The sequence below is a fragment of the Coturnix japonica genome, chromosome 2 (assembly GCF_001577835.2).
Source record: "Coturnix japonica isolate 7356 chromosome 2, Coturnix japonica 2.1, whole genome shotgun sequence".
NCBI classification, from domain to species: Eukaryota; Metazoa; Chordata; class Aves; order Galliformes; family Phasianidae; genus Coturnix; species Coturnix japonica.
Genome location: NC_029517.1, coordinates 63,409,026 through 63,429,811, shown reverse-complemented (window position 1 = coordinate 63,429,811; position 20,786 = coordinate 63,409,026). Strand labels below are relative to the sequence as shown.

At 45.5% G+C, this 20,786-nt stretch overlaps 1 protein-coding gene across 1 annotated transcript; it reads left to right on the top strand.

The window, feature by feature from the left end:
- Window positions 1-467: 467 nt before the first annotated feature.
- PXDC1 (PX domain containing 1) lies at window positions 468-19,983 on the top strand. The gene is given in 8 exon segments (XM_015854550.1): window positions 468-521; window positions 524-577; window positions 580-711; window positions 713-749; window positions 10,134-10,225; window positions 10,513-10,630; window positions 13,612-13,723; window positions 18,333-19,983. Coding segments are annotated over 8 exon segments (717 nt in total). The 3' UTR covers window positions 18,451-19,983.
- Window positions 19,984-20,786: the final 803 nt, after the last annotated feature.

Sequence of the window (20,786 nt, the reverse complement as noted above, 5' to 3'; positions counted from 1 at the left end):
CATGCGTATTTACACCCGCTTCCTTTCCTCAGCGGCGGGCTTGGAAGTTTAAAAAAAAAAGAAGAAGGGGAGAGAAAGAAACTTGTAGGGTCCACTGGGAGGGGAAAAAATTTCCTCGTCATGTCTGTGGCGTCTGTCGAAAACCGTCCCGAGTAGGAAGAGGAGGATCCGCTGAGACCTGCCGGGCGGAGGGGCCGGGCCGGGGACCGGAGGGCTGAAGGGCAGCAAGGCGGCTTGCAGGGTGTCCCCTCCCCCGGCTGCTCTCCGCCCGCCGCAGCGGGAAGGGGAGGGGGGGAGAGAAATGGGGCCGGGCCGCCCGACCGCCGCTCCCACCCAGCCCCGGGGGGTGCGCCGAGTGGCACCCCCGTCCCTCCTCCTCCTCCTCCTCCTCTTCCTCCCTCCTCCCCTATACTCCGGCAGGCGGCGGGCGGGGCGCTTACGCTTCGCCCTCCGCCCGGCGGACGCGGATGCGCTCGGCGTGCTTTCGAGGGCACTTCGCTGCCGTGAACATGTACGTTCTTGCCGGGGCTGCTGGTGCTGAAGGCACCTCCGGCGATCATCCATCAGCCGGCCGGGGCGACAGAAGAGGAGTCTACCAGATCCGCCACCGAGTGGTCTGGACCGCAACATCCTCTACCGTGCCCCGCAAGCTATTCCGACCTTGGGCCGCCCTGCTTCAAGCTGCACTCCCTCGACTCCTTCCCCGAGGATTCGGCCGCGAAGGCTCTCCCGCTCCCCTTTGCTCAAGCGTCCGGGAACGGCTTCTGGCCTCTCCCCCCTGTCGGGTGTCCCCCGGGGAGCGGCAGGGGGCGCAGCGGCGCCGACGGGACGGGACGGGGCGCGAGGGCGGCGGCCTTTCGCGGTCGGCGAACTCCCTTCCGGGCCGCTTGATTCCCAATGCGCCGGCTTTCTTTATTTCATTATTATGGATTCTTGCGCCGTTAGAGTCCCTGCCCCCTCTGTATGCCTCTCCGGGGTGAAGGCAGACGAGTGAGCTGCGGCCGGCAGGCCTCCGCTTTCTGCTTGTTTGCCACGGACCGGGAAGAAAAAAAAAGCAAAGGAAAGAACAAGAGAAAGTGGCTGCGTCGCTTGGCAGTGGTGGAGCGAGCGCAATTCACCTCGCATATAACTTTTGTGCAAGCCAGGATTGCACCGAGCAGTCGCGCCGCGCTCCTTCTCCCTTTTGGTTTCCGAAGTGAGGTGACGGGCAGGCCGCGGGTGGCAGAACAGCGCTCGGGAGGGTCGGGGAGCCGTCCGCGCTTTGGGGGCCGCTTTTAATTGCCGTTTGACGTTGGTGAGTATTCTTCGATGACAACGCTTTGCTTTTGCCGATGATTATTATTACAAGCAGCGTCGGCGGATCGTCGGAGCATCTATTCTTTGTAGATCCATGTGCGCTTTTCTCAGGTCCTCTCCCAGCGGTCCGCGGTAGTTCGGCTGAACGGAAGCGGGGAAAGCCGGTAACTTTACGCATGCTACGATTTCCTCGGGAGAAGCTTAGCTCCAAGAGAGATATAAGAATAACTACATAACACATGGGCTGCCGGCACCTCCAGCGCACCGTGGATGGTATCGCAGTGGCGGCTCCCGAGCGGACCCCGCTCCGTGGCCGTGGTTCGGCGGCATCCCGAGGGCGGCGACATCGCCCCGGCGGGCCACTGCGGCTGACCGGCGGCCCTCTGCAGGCGGGCGACTGTGCGCTGGGTTCCGTGGTCACCCCGACCTTGGCGTCTCCCCTGCGTCGAGCAAGCCCGTAGCCCTCTCGTTTCGCCGCTCTTACGTTTTGGTCTCCAAAAAGTTTGTCTTTGCAAATTATAAAAGATGTACGGATAGTATCTTCTTATTGCCCTTCTAAGACTCGGAGCCGGCAAACCTTCACCACCTTTCCCTAGGGGCGGTCCCCGGTAGGATCTTGCAGTGAAGAAAGCAGGTCTTAAATTGCAGAAGCTAGATGCACGCAGATCTCGGTTAATTTCTTTCAGCTGCAGAGGTAGGTGGGGGTTTCTCTCTGCAGCCATGAGTCAGAATCAGTCAGCGAGTGAGCCTTCCTCAGGCAGTGCGCCGCATGCTTCACAATTTCCAGTCAATACTCACCTGAAATGAAGCTCCTCCTGTGCTAGGAAAATTGGACTTATGCTGAGTGTAGGCTTCTGATGGTTTCTGCAAAGTCCGGACTGCCCGACAGCCTCGTTTAACTACCACGATTGCCTGGGACACAGACAGTCACCGTACATGGCCAGTCAGTTGAGGTTGGCACAAGGCTTTCTTAAGAGCTCATCCTAGTCTACCTTGTCTACCCTGCACGCCCTTATTGCGCTCACTAACCCCATTTGTCCCCAAAGGTGCTGCCGTCCTTAAGAACACTTCTAGGGACAGTGACTCCACCACCTCCCAGAGCAGCCTATTCCAGTGCCTCACCACTTTTTCTGAGAAGAATTCCTAATATTGAACCTGAATAAGAGTCCCATATGGCTAAATGTTGCTGATGCCTGGCTGTGAGTACACACTGCATGATGCATAGGTGGCCCTTAGAAAACCTCAGGAATATGCATAGGTTCTTCATGTCCTCTTTGAAGGCAGAGGTCCTGCTGCCTGCAGCAAAGCTCAGTATATTTAACACAGCAAAGACACCTGGTGAAAGCACAATCCCGTGTGTGAGCATTCAGTCATGTACATCTGTGTGTGTATTTTCATATATACATCTTATGCATGCATACATCGTGTATATGCATAAGAAATGTGTTTATGTGTATGTTTATCTTCCTGAAGGAATCTGATTGTTAGCTGTGCCTTTTATCTGGAGGAAGTGGTAACATGTTGCAAACCAAATTTGCATTGAGTTGAAGGAGTCCAATACTCCTACAGATTTACTTAAGGAGAATTAAAAGAGCCAGAATTATCCTACAGCTGGGTCAGGCCACAGTATGCTGCATGTGAGGGATAAGAGGAGTGCAAGGCTGAGCTTTTTCACCTTTCTAACTTCTTTACAAAGAAAGATGATTATTTTTGAAGTGTCAGCAGTGTCAGCAGGAGCCGGTTGTTACCATTGTGCCCTCCCTCCTCAGTTCCTTGGATGTGTGGGTGCTTGCAGAGGAGGGAATGGGAGGCATGACATTCTGCACCCTCTGTTGCCTTATCTGCCCTTTAGTAGGAGGGGAGAGGAGGCCCTGGGGGTTGTGACACACCTTTAACAACTGACAACACCGTGTGGCAAAGTGCACTCCACGCCTGCATCTGGAGTGTGTTGTGATGCTGAAGGCCAACTCAAGGCATCCTACTGAGGAGCCAGTAAACAGGTCCTAGTAAGTGCCTACCTGCAGTGTGACTGAGTATGATTCACTGCTGGTATCTGATTTGTGTCTGAAATGTGCCCTTCCCATCCTCCAGGCAAGTGCACAAAAGAAGATCACAGAAAAACATGGACTGGTTTACTCTTAATGCCACTGGACTGTCTGTTTCTGTATGCAGAGTGAACTGCTTTTATATTTAAATTTCTTTATGAGGAAGACAGCCCTGTGGACTTGGAAGCTGAGTCAAAATCAATGATTTTGCAGTAGTTAAAACAGACCCAATAGACCCAATAGGTGCTGGAAGTGAAGTTTTAGTCTGGGAAATTGCTCTTTATTTCTAACCTTCTGTTTTCTCTAAATATTACTTCCGAGTATTCTCGGAGAAGGTTTATACTAAAGCCTGATGGAGCTTCAATGCAGTCATACATCTGGCCCCAACCTCAGCGCAGGCATAGAATTCAGAATCACAGAATCAGTATCCCAAGTTGGAAGAGGCCCGTAAGGATCATCAAGTCCAGACCTTTCAGTTCTCTTCTCCTCACCTGATCGTTGCCACCAGGGTTTATCTCCTCAGAGCTTTTCTCTTATCGTCTGCAATGCTGGCGTGCAACCTTTGTCCAACCATAAAATCTGTTCAGCCGCAGAGTAGCCTTCCTATGGAAGCTTTGTGTGCAGCATGCTCGTAGCACACAGCAACTCCCTCCAATCCCGCAGCAGCCCCTGGGCAGCCCTTCCTGGTGGCTGATGCTGAGCTCTGTCTCTTTTCTGCACCACCAGGAAGCCATGCGCCAGGAAGTGCTTGGGAAATCCTGCAGGGCTGCAGCCTAAAGGCCTTGTGTCTGAGAACATCATGTTTTCCTGTACGTTTTGCTGTGAATGCTGTATTCATAGCTTACTGTCTTCTATATGCTGCATTATGCTGTTGTTGTTTACAGGGCCATCTGGGAGCATGATTTATGCAGAGAGGGAACTCCACAGAAGCAGCATAGTGCTTTCCACAGACAGCAGCTGTTTGGGTGCTGTGACAATGCAGATAAATACACTGCATCTATTGTGCTCTTCCCATTGTTGACATTGTCAACAGTTCATTAGTGAGGCTTGCTCGCAGAGTCTGTCTGGCAGACAAAGGATGCTGCTCTGGGTTATCAGACTCTAGCAGTGCTGTGAGACTGAAATTGAGTTTGGAGCTTCTGGGGTTGGTTTTTTATTAGCTGAATTTCATGGTTCATGGGTAATGATGGAGATAAACGAAGCTTGCCATGTTATAAAGCTGTGCACAAGTTGCCTTTTTGTGGTGGACCGAGGCAATATGTGTATGGGGGGATTTCGGAGGGGAGGAATGGAAATCAGGTTGTTTTCTGATGACAGGTCTCACCTGATAAGAAACCAGCACTGAAAGTGGCTGTAGGAGCTTGCATTTTTCATTAGGCATTGACTGCCTAATGACTGTTCACTTTTATCTTGTGCTTCTTTGACATCTCGTTTCTTATGGCTCATCAGGCATCAAGGTGAGAGCTCTGTGGGGAAGGGCTATGCACTGAGATCTGTCACTGGGAGGTGCATTTTCCCCATCTCTAATAACTGCATGGAAAGTCCAGCAGCTGGAGGCCTGTGCTGTTCAGCTTTAACTGAGGAGTGTGCCAGGGCTCTCAGATGGCCACAGCTACAGCTCTGGGTGATGTCACTGGGACAGTTTGAGCTGTACTCTGTGCCATCCGTGTTTTTACATCTGCTCTGTGTGGTCTGTCAAGGAAGCCGTAGCTTGTGCTAGAGCTAAGAGCATTCAGGGTTGTGAAAGTTCTCTGCCTTTCTGTGTCTAACAGATTGATTTCAGTATCTTCAAACTCCTAACATCCATCCTCCTGCATCCCTCCTTTCAGCTCCATTGTATCTTCTTCTCTGCTCCCCGAGTAATGCCACCAAGATGTACCATGCCAGTGATACTGTATTAACAGCACACCCTTTGTAACAGCTCTAGGGACTGCAGTGGCTTGTTGTATGCATGAGGTGGATGGATTTTCTTGTGTGGGAAGGAGCAAATGCATCTTCCCCAAGTGAGGAGTGCAGTAGAATTAAGGAAGAGGCATCAGCAAGGAGCTACAAGTTCTGCCTGACAAAACCACAGCCACAGCTCTGGGATCTTATTCCACGTGATGAGAATCAGATGCCCTAGAAGACAGTATAAATCACCCACAGAGAAAAGAAAAGTGGTATCCTGGTCTCTTGTAATTGGAGCTCCGGTATCCCTCATTGCCTCTAATTATCTGCCCTTCTCTGGACTGAATGGATTCCTGTGGTGTAATTTCTGCAGGATAACTGAAGAAATGTTGTGTGAAGCAATCTTTCCTATCTTTTCTGGTGGATTTTTATTTTTTTGGCCTCTGAATATCCCCTTGTCCTTCTATAAGCATTTATATAACCAGAAGTCGACTGAACATGGCTCTTGGTAGCTTGCTCTGACCCTCCTTTGAATGGAGAACTGGACCAGCTGATGGCCTGAAGTCCCTTCCATTGTATATCATTTTGTGATAGCATATACGTTCTCATGGCTGGGACCTTCCTGCTCTGTCCTCATCCTGGAACATGGCTCTGTTTGCATATACATGAGTGTATGAACATATCTGAGGGAAAGAAGAAGTAATGAGGGTAAAAGGTAAAAAAGATTGAGCACTGTTGTATTAATGAATAATGCAAGTGGGGAAAAGAGGTATATCTCATGTTAAAGCCATACAGTCTGGTCAGGAGAGAGACCAGAGTAGCAGTCATCTGTTCAAGACACCAGGTGATCTTAGAGGTCTTTTCCAACCTTATAATGATTCTATGGTTCTGTGATTCTATAACTAATTTGGAGAAAGCCAGAGATCTCTTGGATATTCTTTGTTCTTCTGACCAAAAGTCTCAAGGGGAGTCCTTCAGACTGGAGAAAAAGGCTTTGCCCACAGTTTGAGGTCATGCACCCATAGCAGCTTGTATATAGCAACACCTCTCCAGAAAAAAACAGATGATTTTGAGTCATCACCAAGCAGTGATTTATGAGACATACTTGATTTAAGAATGGATTCATTCTTCCTTGGAAGGCCCTAAAGGACTCCTGAGACGAGTTGCTCATCGAGGGCATCAGCCATCAGGCCTACATCACAGTCTCATTACAAGCTGTGTGGTGTGTTAGAAGTGGTTGTCAGCATGTCATTAGCTGCAGACTTGGTGGCTCATAGGGCAGCAGTAGGATAGGCTGTCAAGGCTGGATGCTGACATCACTAACTGGCTCCCAGGTCATGCTCCTCATCTGCTGAGCTCGTTTCCTGCTTCTCAGCTCTGGGCCTCTCTCCCACACCATGACGGAGCATGCCAGGGACACAGCTGCTTGCCTGATCTGCAAGGCTCCTGCAGCTGCTCTGGCACCAGGGTCCCAGAGCAGGAAAGATGCTGCAGGCCCATGCTGCTGTTTGTGCTGTGTTTTTCCACAGCTGTGTTGCTATGTGTGAAGTTACTACGTCTGCATGGTCTCAAACTGTGGGCAAATCCTGTTCCTCCAGTCTTAAGGACTGTGCTCAGGGCTCTTGGTCAGGAATGGGGCAGAGAAGTTGTCAAAGGGAGCGTCTCCTCCCCTCACATTAGGTCGCTGGTTGCAGGAGCTTTGTACACAGCAGAACACTGCTGAAACAAATATCCCAGGTATGGGCAAGTGCCACTCTTGGTCACACGATGTGCCTGTATTGTCCCTCCCTTGACCCAGCATATGGGCTCCCTTGTGTGCAGGGTGAAAAAAAAATCCTAGGGATTTCTCATATTTGGCAGACAGCTTTGTAGTAAAATAAATAAAGAAAATACAGCCAGCGTGGCTCCTGTTTACCTCAAGCCCTATAAACACAGGTGTTTATAGTATTTAAATCACTTGAAATGATAGTTAATTGTCTAAGCACAGTATGGGTAACAAGACAGAGAGCAAAGTTTTCCTGGGAGGAGTTTGCACATGTTTTCAATTAGCAGTCAGGCAGCAGCCAGGGCAGAGGGAAAGGCATGAGAACAGCATTTCATCATGACCTCACTGAGAGATTTCCCAGCTTTGAGCATAGCTCCGTGGCATACTGAACAAGTGGAAGAAAGCACAACTGGTTCCAGGCTACTGACTGCTTTATTAGCATCTTCTCTTTTATTTTAGGCTGAACTGCCTGAAGAAAGGCACTCAGAAAGATGGAAATATAGGCACACACTTCTGCTCTGTAGGCAGAGACAGAAACAGAGGCTTCAGGATGCTCTGTGGCTGCCATACAGGTCATGGAATCACAGAATATCCTGAGTTGGAAAAGATCCATAAGGATCAGCGAGTCCAACTCTTGGCTCCACAAAGTACCACCTAACATTCAAACCATATGTCTTAGAGCATTGTCCTAATGCTCCTTGAACTCCAGCAGTTTACTTCCATGGGGAGGCTGTTCCAGGGCCTGACCCTCCCCTGATGGAGCCCCATGCCATTCCCTTGAGTTCTGTCACTGTCAGCAGAGAGCAGAGATCAGCCCTGCCCATCCACTCCTCTCATGAGGGGTTGTAGACTGCCATATCTGGCCAGTGTATTAGCAGCAAGCCCAGAGCACTCACCTTAGGACACTGTGGCACATTTGTGTTGGGGCTTGTGACAGCAAGCAGTAAGGAGGGCTGGAAAGAAGCGAGGAGAGAAACTGGGCTCCACTCCTCCCAGTGCTTGTGCATGCAGCATCTGGCTGAGGGCAGTGCAGATACTGGGCTGTAAGCAGTTCCTTGTGTTGTGGGATCACAGCCCACAGTGAGTTGAAAACCTCTGGCACATCTGCTAACTCTTAAAAACAGAGCCTTTTAGACTGGCGATAAATGAGAGCCTTACAATCTCTGCAGCTCTTGCAGAAGAAATTACAGGGCTCAGCATATATATAGGCAGTCAAGTGGTTTCAGTATGTTTAGGCTGCCACAGAGGAAGGCTGTTCCCCAGCAAGCTCAGTTCCCTGCAACTGACCACATTGGGTCAGCAGCTTTGCACCCCAGAGCTGCACATCCGCAGCCTTTCAGAACATATATAGGCATCTGTCCCTGCAGATGTATCATCTACTCTCCCTCCTACGCTGTCCGCCTTTTGGTTTTGATGTCAGTAAAAGCTTCAGTAGGAAACAGTGGTTGCTGTGTTGGATGTTAGAACATTCCATACCAGTTTCCCAGTGGGTTTGTGTGCCGGGTGCCTCTCCAGCAGCCCGAGTGAGAAGTATGTGGGGCTGGATTTCCTAGTGAAGGCAGAGAGCTGTGAAGCCTTCCCCCGGGGTGAGCTGTGGAGGTGCTGCGGGCTGTGGGCCAGCCTGGCTTCTCTTGCTGGATCTTAGCAAAGCTGCGCAGAGCTGCACATGCCTCTCTTTATTACTGATGAGAGAAAATCCCAACTGCTTGGCTGCTTTTCCTTGGAGTACACAGCACCAACTGTTGTTGGTGGGGTGGATATTTTTCCTTTCCATCTGATGTGGGACGGGCTCACATTTGCAGATGGGGAAACATGGAGCCGCCCAGGCCTGCACGCACCCAGCAGTTAGGAAGATGAAATGTGCTGATCTGCAGGTCCGGGCTGAGGCATCGAGTACAACCCAGCAAACACACAGTCTGTGGATCCATGCGGATGAGTTAATTTGTGTTTACAGCCTTTCAGAGAGTCTCCATGCAAAGCTACTTGGCTGTGGTTTACACCAGCCGGATAAGGATACACTGCTGCTGTGCTTCTAGGCCTGTCTTTACTCTCAGAGCAGAAAGCACGCTGTGGTGGCAGTGAAGCTGACATAAAGGAAAAAATGCAAAATGAGGGATGTCGAGCAATAGAAAGACTTATTATTTTGTGTGACAACCATCAAGTAAGCCTGGCTGCTCCGGAGACAATTTTGTTTTATTCGGAGCTGTAATTTGAGGAGAGCTGGCAGCTCCAAAGTCATGCTTTTGTCTGGAAGATTTGTATGTGGTCACATCACACCGGTAACACAACATAGGCTGATGCAGGCAGAAACAGCCTTTGAACGTTGGCCCCAGACTGTGTGGGTTTGACAGCTCTTTTTGTACCTTCATCTTTTAAATTGGAATGGTTGCGCACATGGGAGACTGCACTTAGACAAGTTTAGCACTTACAATTTTAGTACATTGAGGTGACTTCTCACAGACTGCTTTGCAGATGCCTACTTTTGGCTTGGTTTTCTCTTTTTTCCCCATTCTTCTTCACAAAATTCCATGTCAGTCTTTTCTGTAGTTCTGTGATAATTCTCTAATTAAAAAAAAACACCCAAAAATCCAAGCAGTGGTTTTGCACTTGAAGAACATGGTGCTGAGAAATCTTCTGTGGACTTATCATTGGGATTCACATTCAGAGAAATACATGTCTGCTCTCGAGGCCTTTTGTTTAGTTTGTGTTTTGTCTTTTCCTCTGATCTGTGGGTTGTGTTTTTTGGCTTTCTTAGGTTTTCTTCTGCTTTTTATTGACAGAAAAGGGATGAATCATAGTTCTGGGAAGCAGAAAACAGCATTTTGATTATCGTTGCTGGCAATGCTGTTTAGCAAAACTGGGTAAGGGTGTAGGTGGTTCTACTTCTGCTTGTCTTGCAAGCCCCTAAATGTGATTGTAAACAGCTGAACTTGTGTTGGGCCTGAGACTGTGTAACTACATCCGCCTTTGTTTGGGTACACATTTTATCATCAGTGTGGGTTAGAGTCTTATTTCTGGAAGGCGTAATATTTGAGTTCTTTCTACATCTTCTTGAACTGCTGCTTCTGGCTGCTGAAGTGTGTGTACACGTGAAAATCTGTATGAAGCCTATGCCCATGATCTGTTTACTTTGTTTCTAGGGCTCATCACAATAAAAGAAGCCCATGATATAGAGGCCAGACTTAATGAAGTGGAAAAGCTTCTGAAGACTATAATAAATATGCCATGGAAGGTGAGTTAGCCAAGTTCCACACTTAGCCCAGCTTGACTCCTCCTTGATGATGACACACACTTGCATGCAGATTAGAAAGTGATGGTCTGTGCCAAAACGTAAAAGAAGCAACAGTCTACTGTGTATCTTGGAGAAGTGCTGAGTGCCAGGACCATGTAACGATGTCTCCAGGCAGATACTTGTAATAAGCCTTTCTGTTGTACTAGGAAAGGGCGGAAAGGGAGAGGAGAAACAAAACAAAGTGTTGGCAATAAAAGTGAATGTCTCTTTCTTTTTCTCTATTTAAGTATTCAAGATCCGAAGTAGTCCTCACATTCTTTGAGAGATCTCCTTTGGACCAAGTTCTGAAGAATGACAATGTCCATAAAATTCAGCCAAGCTTTCAAAGTCCGGTTAAAATATCAGGTAAGAGTTGTTTGCTTCCAGCAGTCGTCTCGAGAATTAAAGAATGAAAATTATACTTTATTTGTTGTTTTCTTTGTTCTTTCTCCAAGCAGCCAGCAAAAGCAGCAGTGAGAATATTAAATAGGATTAAGGAAGAAGGAAGGAGAAACACTGCACCTTGAACACAGTGTGTGCAATTCTCTCTACCTCAGACAGGAAATAAATCTTAAAACGCACAAATAAAGGATAGGGATTAAAGTCATTAAGCAGCTTCTCCAAGAAAAAGGTCAAAGAACTACACTGCAACTTTGAAAAGAGATAACAGTAGGATTATGATGGAAGCCTACAAAACTGTGAGTGGGAGGAGGTTTGATTATCCTGTACTTTTCACCAAACAAGAACATCAGTTATGCAGTAAAGCTGGCAGATAATAGGCTCTAAACAAACAAAATAAAGGTTAAATATTCTGCTGTTTCCATCCTGAGCTTGGCTAGGGAGTGAAATCATTGTCATAGGATATCATGGAACTGAAAGTATAAATAACTCCAAAGGAATTAAGCAAATGGAGGAAGAGTACGTTGAGAACTTTCACAGATGGACACAACAGTGAGTTTTTAATCCACAGTCTGCTGGAAGATAAACTGGAGAGCAGTTTCATTCTATGCTTGCCCATCCTTTCAGCCCACCCCCACAGGATCTGCTACTGTCTGTTGTTAAAAGGTGTACAGACATTTGGTGTGTATGGATTTGTATTTCTCTGTTGAAAAGTTTCCTGTGAGCTTAGTGGGGGATGTAGATTTCTCCTTAGGAGCTTGCAGTCTGTAAGCTATCCAGTGAGGTGGCAGTTTTAGTATCGCCAAAAGGGCTTATTTTGTTGAGTGAAATAAGAGTAAAATACTGCATAGTCCTCTGAGGTGCATAAGATCTTTAGTATGAAATACATCGACTTTCATAGGTACTAACAGTACTTTGATTAATGACTAGGCAGCGTGTCAACATGCTAAAGATGTAGACAGTGCATGTCTTAAGGATTGATCTTATAAACAGGGTAGACTTCTGGTTTTGTTTCTGGTCCTGAGCTCTGGTACTAAGCAAAATTAGTCATGGATTAAATATTCTTTTAGTTAAATGGTAAATAACTTAGGAGCCCACCAATAACTGTTTTGAGATGTACCGCCTAACACAGTGCCTAAGCAAAAAATGTGGTTTTGCCAGCCAGTCTGGTGCCTTCTCATAGATCCCCTGAGCACAGGCTGCAGTGCAGCACAGAATGGTGTTTGTCTGGCAGAGCCCTAGGGGCCATACTGCACAGGGGATGGTGCAGGTCTGGCTCCTTGAGCCCAAGAAGTGGGAGCCAACAAGTGTGTTTAATGTTCTAGTTGTGAGTAGGGAGCTTTGGATAATGTCTTGAGCTGATGTAGAAATCGAAGGTGAAATTTCTCGTGTGTGTGTTTCCTGACATTAGTCATCCTCCAAAGGTTGGATGTGGTTTACATGCTTTGCTTCTGAGCACCCAGAAATGTTTTCAGTACTGAACCCTGAGAGCATATTCACTGGTTTCTGTCCGAAATATGTTGCTGCCTTGAGAGAGCAAGGGCTGCAAAGTGAGTCCTTGCACCTGCTTGTTATGAAATGAAGGATCCAACAGTACATAGGTGACTCTGAAAGTAGTGTCTCCTACTTAATTCAGCGGAAATTACAACAGATACAAAGAGCACAATAGCTCTGCATTTTCATCAGCAGTGAACAAGAGCCTGCATGCTGCACTTGTAAACGTCTGCAAAAGTGACCCAGTGTCACTGCTGCTGAAATGTACCACCCACCACCACACTGTGCTCACGTCCCCTGGTTGGTCTCCAGAAACATTCATCCCGCATCGATGGATGTCAGTGTGTGGTGGATACAACAGAGAGAAGAGGATCAGGAGGAATCTAAATTCACAGTGAGGGTGTCTGACTGAAAGGCAGGGGCTAGCAGTAAAGGGAAGCCTCCTGCCAGCCTGCGTGTAGAAGAGCTGGGGAAACCATGTTAGTAGAACAATAACATGTTTTGTTTTAAAGTGAACTGAATTGATTTTAGTAGCCGAATCATACCTGCTTAACTGGAGGGAGAGCGGAGTAAGACCTACGCAGCTACTTAGAAGCACCATGTGGTGGTCTGTTTCATCATTTGACTGCTTGCTGAAAACACATTTGTAGAACGTGAGGTGGAAGTCTGATGATAAAATGACGCTTGCCTCACTGAGTATTGCACACTGGGAATGGTTTTGGAGACTGTCAGTGTTGTCAGTAGATGGCACTAAATGCTAACAAAGCAGTTTGCACTGCAATAAAATACTGTAACTTTAAGTCATGGCAAGGACAGTAGGAAAGACTGTGGTTTTCTTGTTGGTCATACTGCAGCTTTCTGCATGGCTTACAGGCTCAGAAAAGCAGACACACAAATTGTGTGTTCTGTGAAAAAACAAACTGCCCATCGCATGGTCCTGTACAGAGTGATGAGTAATGGGGAGGAGTGGAAGCACCTCCTCATTGATGAATGCTGAATTTGAATTTATGGTATAAATTGTATTCTGCAGCACAATGCTGGCTCAATATGAGTCATGGCTGTTATATATATATGTATATATCTTGCTTATCTTGTGCAAGTCTTGGAAATCTGTCCAGGAAGAACTCAATTATGAGAAATGGTAGAACACAACTATACAGATGGGCTCCCATCCTGCTAAAAGTGATGCTTATTTTGCCACTGGCATTAGTGGGACTGAAACCAGGCCTTGCTTTAGATGCTCAGTATCAGGAATTGATGATGTGAATAAGATTGCGTAAGCACTGGCAATATGTAGGTGTATGAAGCTGTGAAACAAATTTCTTTCCTGTACAGCTGTTCAGTGTTACATGCACATCCCTTTTCACAATCTTATCAACTGTGTCTAATGTGCAGTTATTTCCATCTTTCTGTTTATTGGACTCTCACCTTGTTTTTCTTTCTTTTTATGACAGAAATCATGCGATCAAATGGATTTTGTTTAGCAAACACTGAAACGATAGTCATCGATCACAGTATACCCAATGGAAAAGAGAAGCACCTGGATGTGGATTCAGCAGAACACTTGTAAGTGTGGTTCATCCATGAGTAATGCTGTCAGGCTTCAGATCAGCAGTCACTTTTTGGCTGTTTTTTATTTCCATAGAAAGATGCTGCTCTCTGTGTATTTCATAGAATCATAGAATTACCCAGGTTGGAAAAGACCTTGAAGATCATGAAGTCCAACTGCAGCCTAACCAGTACCCTAACTCTAAAAACCCTCCACTAAATCAATACCCTAAGTACCACATCCAAATGGCTCTTAAACACAACCAGGGATGGCGATTCAACCACCTCCCTGGGGAGCCTATTCTAGTACCTAACTACCCTTTCTGTAAAGAAGTTCTTCCTTCATTAAGGAGAAAGGATGTTAGATTAGCCTTATTTGTAAATTCTGCCTGCTAATGCATGTAGGTATTTTGGGATCAGAGACCAGTAACCAGAAAACCTTTCATTTAGGACTTAAGTCAGTGCTGTATTGACAGATGGGTACTGATGAAAGTCAACTCCTGTTGATTTATGTTGTGGAAAGTGATCGATGTTTCAGTGAGTTTCAAATAATGAAGCATTTAAATATTTTTAATGAGAAACATTGTCATGTATTTTCATTAGAGTCATCAAAATGATGGAAACAGAGCACTAAAAGCACTAAAGGCCTATGGAGGCTTTAGCTTAGAGTTCATCTCGCCATGTTTGAAATGTGATCATTGTCAGTCTGCAGTAGGGTTTAGAGCTTGACAAGATTTTGTCAGAGTCTGGAATGTATCTGGCTCCATTGTAATTTCTCTAAGTCTTTCTATTAATTTTTATAAGAAGGAGTGTTTAACACTTACTGATTTGAAAATAGAACTTACTTACAGCATTTGAATTCATAAACTTATATTAATAAGGCCAAAATGATGCACTGGACATAATTCAATGAAGCTAAAGCCTGGACATTAAAGTTGATAGTTCATAGTAGATCATGTTTTAGTATCGAGAGTGATAAATGATCTCCCTGGTCTAATGGGAAGTGTCCCGCCTACAGCAGGGGGTTGGATCTAGATGATCTTAAAGGTCCCTTCCAACCCAAACCACTCTATGATTCTATGAAATCATTAGAGCAGGTTACCAAAGAAGGCCTTTTCCTGCCTCATTTTTATTATTTCAAAAGGTTTTGATTGAAAAGAATGCTTTGGCTCAAGGGAAACTGACTGGTCTGGAATCCAAAACTTCTGTCACCTAGTTGTCATCCCAGTGTTTGTCCTATATAGAAAATCAGAAAATACTAAGACAGGAAAATCCTAATATGATAAAAACTGAGTGGTAGGTGTGGTTTCCCAGAAACCATGGTGGAAGAAATGAATCCAAACTAACAGCTTAGCTTTGTGCATCTGTATGTTAACTCCCCTGAAGGAAGTTAAATTTTATGTCTGTCCTAAATTGGGAATTTTTCCTTTAAGTAAAAATCCTAATGGATTTTGGTTGCTGACGTACTTGTATCAGACATTTTGCAAAGCAAACTTATCTTTCGGATAGAAGCACCCAGTAGCATTCATCTGCCAAGGCCTTGCTGCACTGGTCAGCTGTTGGATTGCTTGCTGGGTTAGCCACTGAGTGGCCCATCTCCTGAAAAACCTGAAACTTCTGGCCAAAGAAACTCTCGTGTCTTTGCAAATTGGAGTTGCTTACTTTGTTGTTGCTTTTTGCTTCCTTCATTTTCTCTAATTTTAGTTGGCAGAATACCATGCTGTTGCAAAATGTGGTGGACCCAGTTTGCTCAGCCTCCTTGTGGCGAAAGCAGGTCTTATTTATATGTTCCTTTCAGTACTCTGCAGTGCTTCTCAAAGCAGAGGCGGTAAATAAATGCATCCAAACTCTGGTTTTGTTACATAGAAGTTCCTTCCTCTGCCGGGGCTGTTTGCACTTCTGTCTTTCCAGCCAGCAGTGGGCAGCAGAGGCTTTGGAACTGGACATGCTGCCTTTTTGGCAAACTTGTTCTGGTAACAGGTGTGTATTTTCAGGACAGTGCTGGTGCTGGTGCAAGCATCTTGTTATCCACAGGAGAAACTTCCATGTGTGGCAGTGCAAAAGCAGCATGGAGCTGGTTACGTTAGGTGCAGAAGGTTTCCAGGAAAACAAAGTCCTATGCTTGACAAGAAAAGGAAACTCTACTCCTATGCTTTTTATTCTTAAATGGAAGGAATAAGGAGTTCTGTTCAGGTAGTGCTTGCACACAACGTATTGAGAGTTCTGTAAACTTTATTTTGGGGAAAGACCTGTTGGTAGCTTGATGTGTTACACAGCTGCTAGTTGTAACACTGATTTACTGGGTTTGGTTTCTTCCAAGCACTGCAGAGCACTGCTTTGCAGACTCCCGTGCCTGCACTTTCTTTCCAGCAGCAAGGAATGCTTTCTGCCTTCCCACAGCGTGTGAATGCTTTGTACCTTACATTCTGCTTGCAGTGCCTTATCAGAGAGACTGAAGTACCACAAAATATGTGGCCTTCCAGGTGCAATAGTCTGATTTTCTGTAATTGGCAAGAGAAAGAAAGCTGAGTCCAAATAGCTTTCTTGCTTCCTTTTCTGGCGTTGTCGTTCTGTCTGCTCCACTGGTGTTTCATAACCTGTTGTTTCTGGGCCTCTAGTGGTCTGAAAGGCAGCACAGCATCAGCTGGGAGGTAATTGCCAGAAACTAAGTCAAATCCCTTCTGCACATGTTCCCACGCGTGCAGGCAAGCAAACAACTTGAAGGGAGCAGGAGAATGAAGACAATAAACATTTGAAGCTCAGCTGACAATGAGTTTTTCCATGGTTGTAAGTAAAGATCATAGCAACAGCGCTGCAGGAGAAAAGACATGAGTTTCTCTTCAAAAAGTTGTGGTCCTCATAGTTTAGGATTGAGAAGGACCAGGCAGGAGTGGGGAAAAGAGACAGAGCCATCTGTGTCCTTCTGTTCTAGGATGTAGGCACTCTGCTATCCAATAAGCTGTGATGCTTTCCAAGAAAATGAGTTTTGAGAAGGGTGGGAGTGGGAGGTTAAGTTACCTGCTTCATTATCCTACTGGTCTTTTTTGATCATCTGAAGTACTTGATTCTTAGGGCTCTCTCAGATGAAGTTAGAAGGATGTCTGTGCTTGTGTTATTTAACTCCAGGAGTCCAACTGCCATAGGGAGGGCAGCAAGACTCTGTAGGAGGGATGTTGTAGTCACTGTTTCCTATTTGTCTCAAACATTTGGCTTTATACAAAAACAAATGCAGGGGGGAGACTCTCGCCCTTTCACTTCATAGGTACAAGTTCAATCTGCATACAAAGGCAGTTTCCGTTCCACGCTTGTGTGGGAACAGAGGCATTTCGTGTCACTGCCAAATGTCATGAGAACAAAATGGAAGAATGTGGACCTCAGCTTCGTGACTCACTTTTCCAGAGCTCACTTGCTGCTTCCTTCCTTAACACTAGTAGATTTGAAAGTCAGGGAGGACAAGATGACTTGTGTGCACGCACCATAGTTCTCACTGTGCTACGGTTGATTCATAAACATGGCTGTGTCGAGGAGAAGGTGGATGGGATCTGTTCTGAGTAGTTTCTGTGCAGTTTTTCTAGATTTGGAAAGCTCTAATTTCAGAGATACCCAGCACTGCTTAAAAGAGGCTGTGTCCCGGGAAATTATTCATTTGTTAGCAGGAGAAAAGTCCTCAGAGCTGAAAATGAATTTATCATGCTTTTGATCCAGGTCAATTTCAACTGAATGTAGTAGCTAGATGTCATGAGATGTAAAGTTCAGGTATTGGAATGACAAGTGCTGTGAAGAGTCAGTGTCATACTTGAGAGAAGTCATAAAAAGGCCCTTTCAGTGCAGACTGCCATCTAAAGAGATTGAGAATTTGCTCTCCTACCATGCTGTGTATTTGAGTTTTGGCACAGTTGCAAAAGGGAATAACTGTCTTGTTTAACTGAAAGCAAACTTTACCCATTCATCTCCACGGGTTACAAAGAAGGTTTTCTGTTTATTTAAGGACATGGAGGGCAATGTTTTTCACTCATCTCTCAACCCTCTTGAGAGAGTGCTGAATTTGGTTTACGTAAATGACAGGAGATGTAATTTCTGATCTCAGCATTAGGAGAATGATGTGTAGGCTGATGTCACAGAAACTGTAATTTTATTGTTCACAGTTGATCTTCATGGACTTTGCCTGAGAACTTCTTGTATATGTTTTAATTTCAAGCTGCCAGGAGAGGGAGTGAGACGCTGATGATTGCAAAAGAAAAGAATTGGGACTGTAGATCTTCGCATTGCCAACTGAAATAGGAGGAAGGCTGACTTTTTATGTATTCTGATAATGGTAGGACAAGGGGGAATGGTTTTAAGGGGGACTGGCTTTACACTAAAAGAGAGGAGATCAGATGTTAACAGGAAATTCTTGACTCAGAGAATGGTGAGGCAGTGGCACAGTTGCCCAGAGAAGTTGTGGATGCCTCATCCCTGGAGTTGTTCGAGACCACATTGGATAGGGCCCTGGGCAGCCTGAGCTGGTGGGTGGCAGCTCTTGCCTTGAAACTAGACAGTCTTTAAGATCCTTCCAATCTAAACCATTCTATGATTCTATGACTTAATGCCTTTTTTGTTTGTTTGTTTTGTTTTAATTTCTCCTTAGGTTTGAAAGTGTGAGTGACTTTACCTCAGAACTAGAAGACAGTGATGACCCAACAGCTTATGTCACCAATTTGACATACTACCACCTGGTCCCATTTGAGACTGATATTCTGGACTGAGACTGTTCAATGCTAGTCAGCCAGCATCCAGCCAACCTCTTCATCCATAAGCTCTGCTGTCTCAGTGCATCTCAGTGAATAAGGCTGTGCAGGCAAGACCAACAGCTGAGAAGCTGCAGCAAGTACACCACAAAGCTGGCTTTGTACTCTGGCCTTTTGTTGTGTCTTTCAGAGATGTCTTGTAAGGAGGTAACTGCTTCACTGTGAACAACAAACTCATTTTCCATGAAAGCAAGGCAGCAGAGGCCTCCTGGGACTTGAGGAAATCTCTGCAGTGTCTGTGGTAACTGCAGCTGTGATACAGCCACTAGAACTCGTGCTGTGGTCTGCTGTCATGCTCCTTGGCTTGCAGTGCAAGTTGAAACTTCCTCTTTTAGGATACCACCAGAAACTTCCCCTGATGTCCTGCCCACACTCTTTACGCTGTGTAAGCGAGAAAGCGAGAAAACCAGCTGAATTTTGTCTGTTCCCTCTTCAGTTGCTTAATGGATGCCTTGCAGGTCACTTTTTGCTCAGCTGTCGGATGACTGGTGCCTTACAGGAGATGTCAGAAACACCATTGAGTGCCTCCAGGATACAGAACATGAGCTGACTGCTTTACTTCTTTTGATCATGGGTTTTTATGTAACCACCAATGGGATGACTACTCTTTCCCTCTTTCCACAAGTACTAAAGCAGACAGCAGCTGGCATTGCAATGGACTACACAACACGATTAGGTACCTGAATGATGTCAGAGATCTGGAAAGCTGATGGGAAAGCTGAGCTGCCCTGCTAAGGGCGGTCAAGGCTACGACAGGCACTTGGATATGAATTTTGTCACGTGGACCAGAAAATGTGAATGGTGCTTACAGTTGTTTACATCAGAGAGATAGTTCCCTATGCATGTTTCTCCCCAGGGGATGGGGAGGAAGCCAATGAGATTTATTTCGTGTTTGGACTGAAAAAGAACAATAAGCTACAGCGTGCCTACAATGGTAGGAAAAACACCCACTCCCAGGCCAGCCTAACTCAAAGAGTCTTACTGGCTTTCTGAGATACACCTGCTGGGCTGGGTGCAGGCTTTGTTGTCATGTGAATGCATTGGTGACGGTGGGAGCACGAGCAGGATTGGAACCTGCAGCCTCTTGACTACTGAGTAGTGCAAGGTTAAAATCTCCTTGGGGTCTCTCTCTTGCGGAGTGCTATGAACTCCCAGCTCTCACGGTGAGAGCTCAGCACTCAGTGTCGTGGCCTGTCGTTGAGTTTTTTGTGATCTAATTGCAGACACAAAATTGAAGGGATTGAAACATGAAAGAGGACATTCTGAACGTATTTCCTTGCAGTGGGGCTTACGTTGTCCTGAAGAAGTTGGTACAACTCCCTTCCTTTGCAGACTTCTCATTTCTATCTGTAGAATAACAGTCAAACAGCATTTGCTAATGTAAATAATAAATTATTTAGAATCCTAATTCTTTTACACAGTATGTTTTTAAAATATATTTTAAATGAAATAAAATATAACTCACCTTCAGTACGCTTTTTTGCAGCTTAAGATGGTGGCTTCTTTCTTTTTCTTTTTCCATCTTTCCATTTTTTAGTGCCTGGTCCTACTGTCAACACACTGTGTTGCTTTAGGTGAATCTACTTGGTCTGCTTATTTCTTTCCTAGAGTTTATGTTTTCTAGAGCACCAAAGAGTCGTTGTTTTTTGTCGTGCTGTTGTCCCCTGGTTCGTTTGAATGTTCTTAAGAATTTTTAACCCCATTATAACTACTTACCTTTTTCAAAGCACTTTAAGATCTATCGTTTAAAAACAAAAGAGAAACACTGCTGTTTTTTGAATGGTAAAACCACATTTCTCCTTTAAAACAGTTGCATGCATATTGAAATCTGCATGGAAGGAGGAGTGTAATGCGAAGGAACTCGCCTACAAACAGAAGTTGCACCATTTCACTTGGATTTTGCAAAAGCCATTTTTATCAAGTAGTTTCAAGTGGTGTTGCTGTGTAATTTATTTCACTTCACTAAAATCCATTTATCTGATAAATCAAAAGAATGTAAATGACTCTCTATATTGCTTTGTGCACAGAATCAATTTAAAATTACCTTTGGTTAAGTCGCTGCAACTTTCTCCTCTGGACCAGGTCTCTACAACTGGGAGAAGTTCAGAGTATGAATTATGCATGTGGTAGGTTCATACATTCAAAACAGATCTGTGGTGAAGCAGTCTTTGAGGAATAAAAAGAAGCTTGCCTTTTACAATTCTAGATACAGATTATGTGTGCACAAGGTTTTGGTAAATGATTACTAAGACAGTACTTAGAATCGTAGAAGAGTTGATCCTACTGGAAGGGAC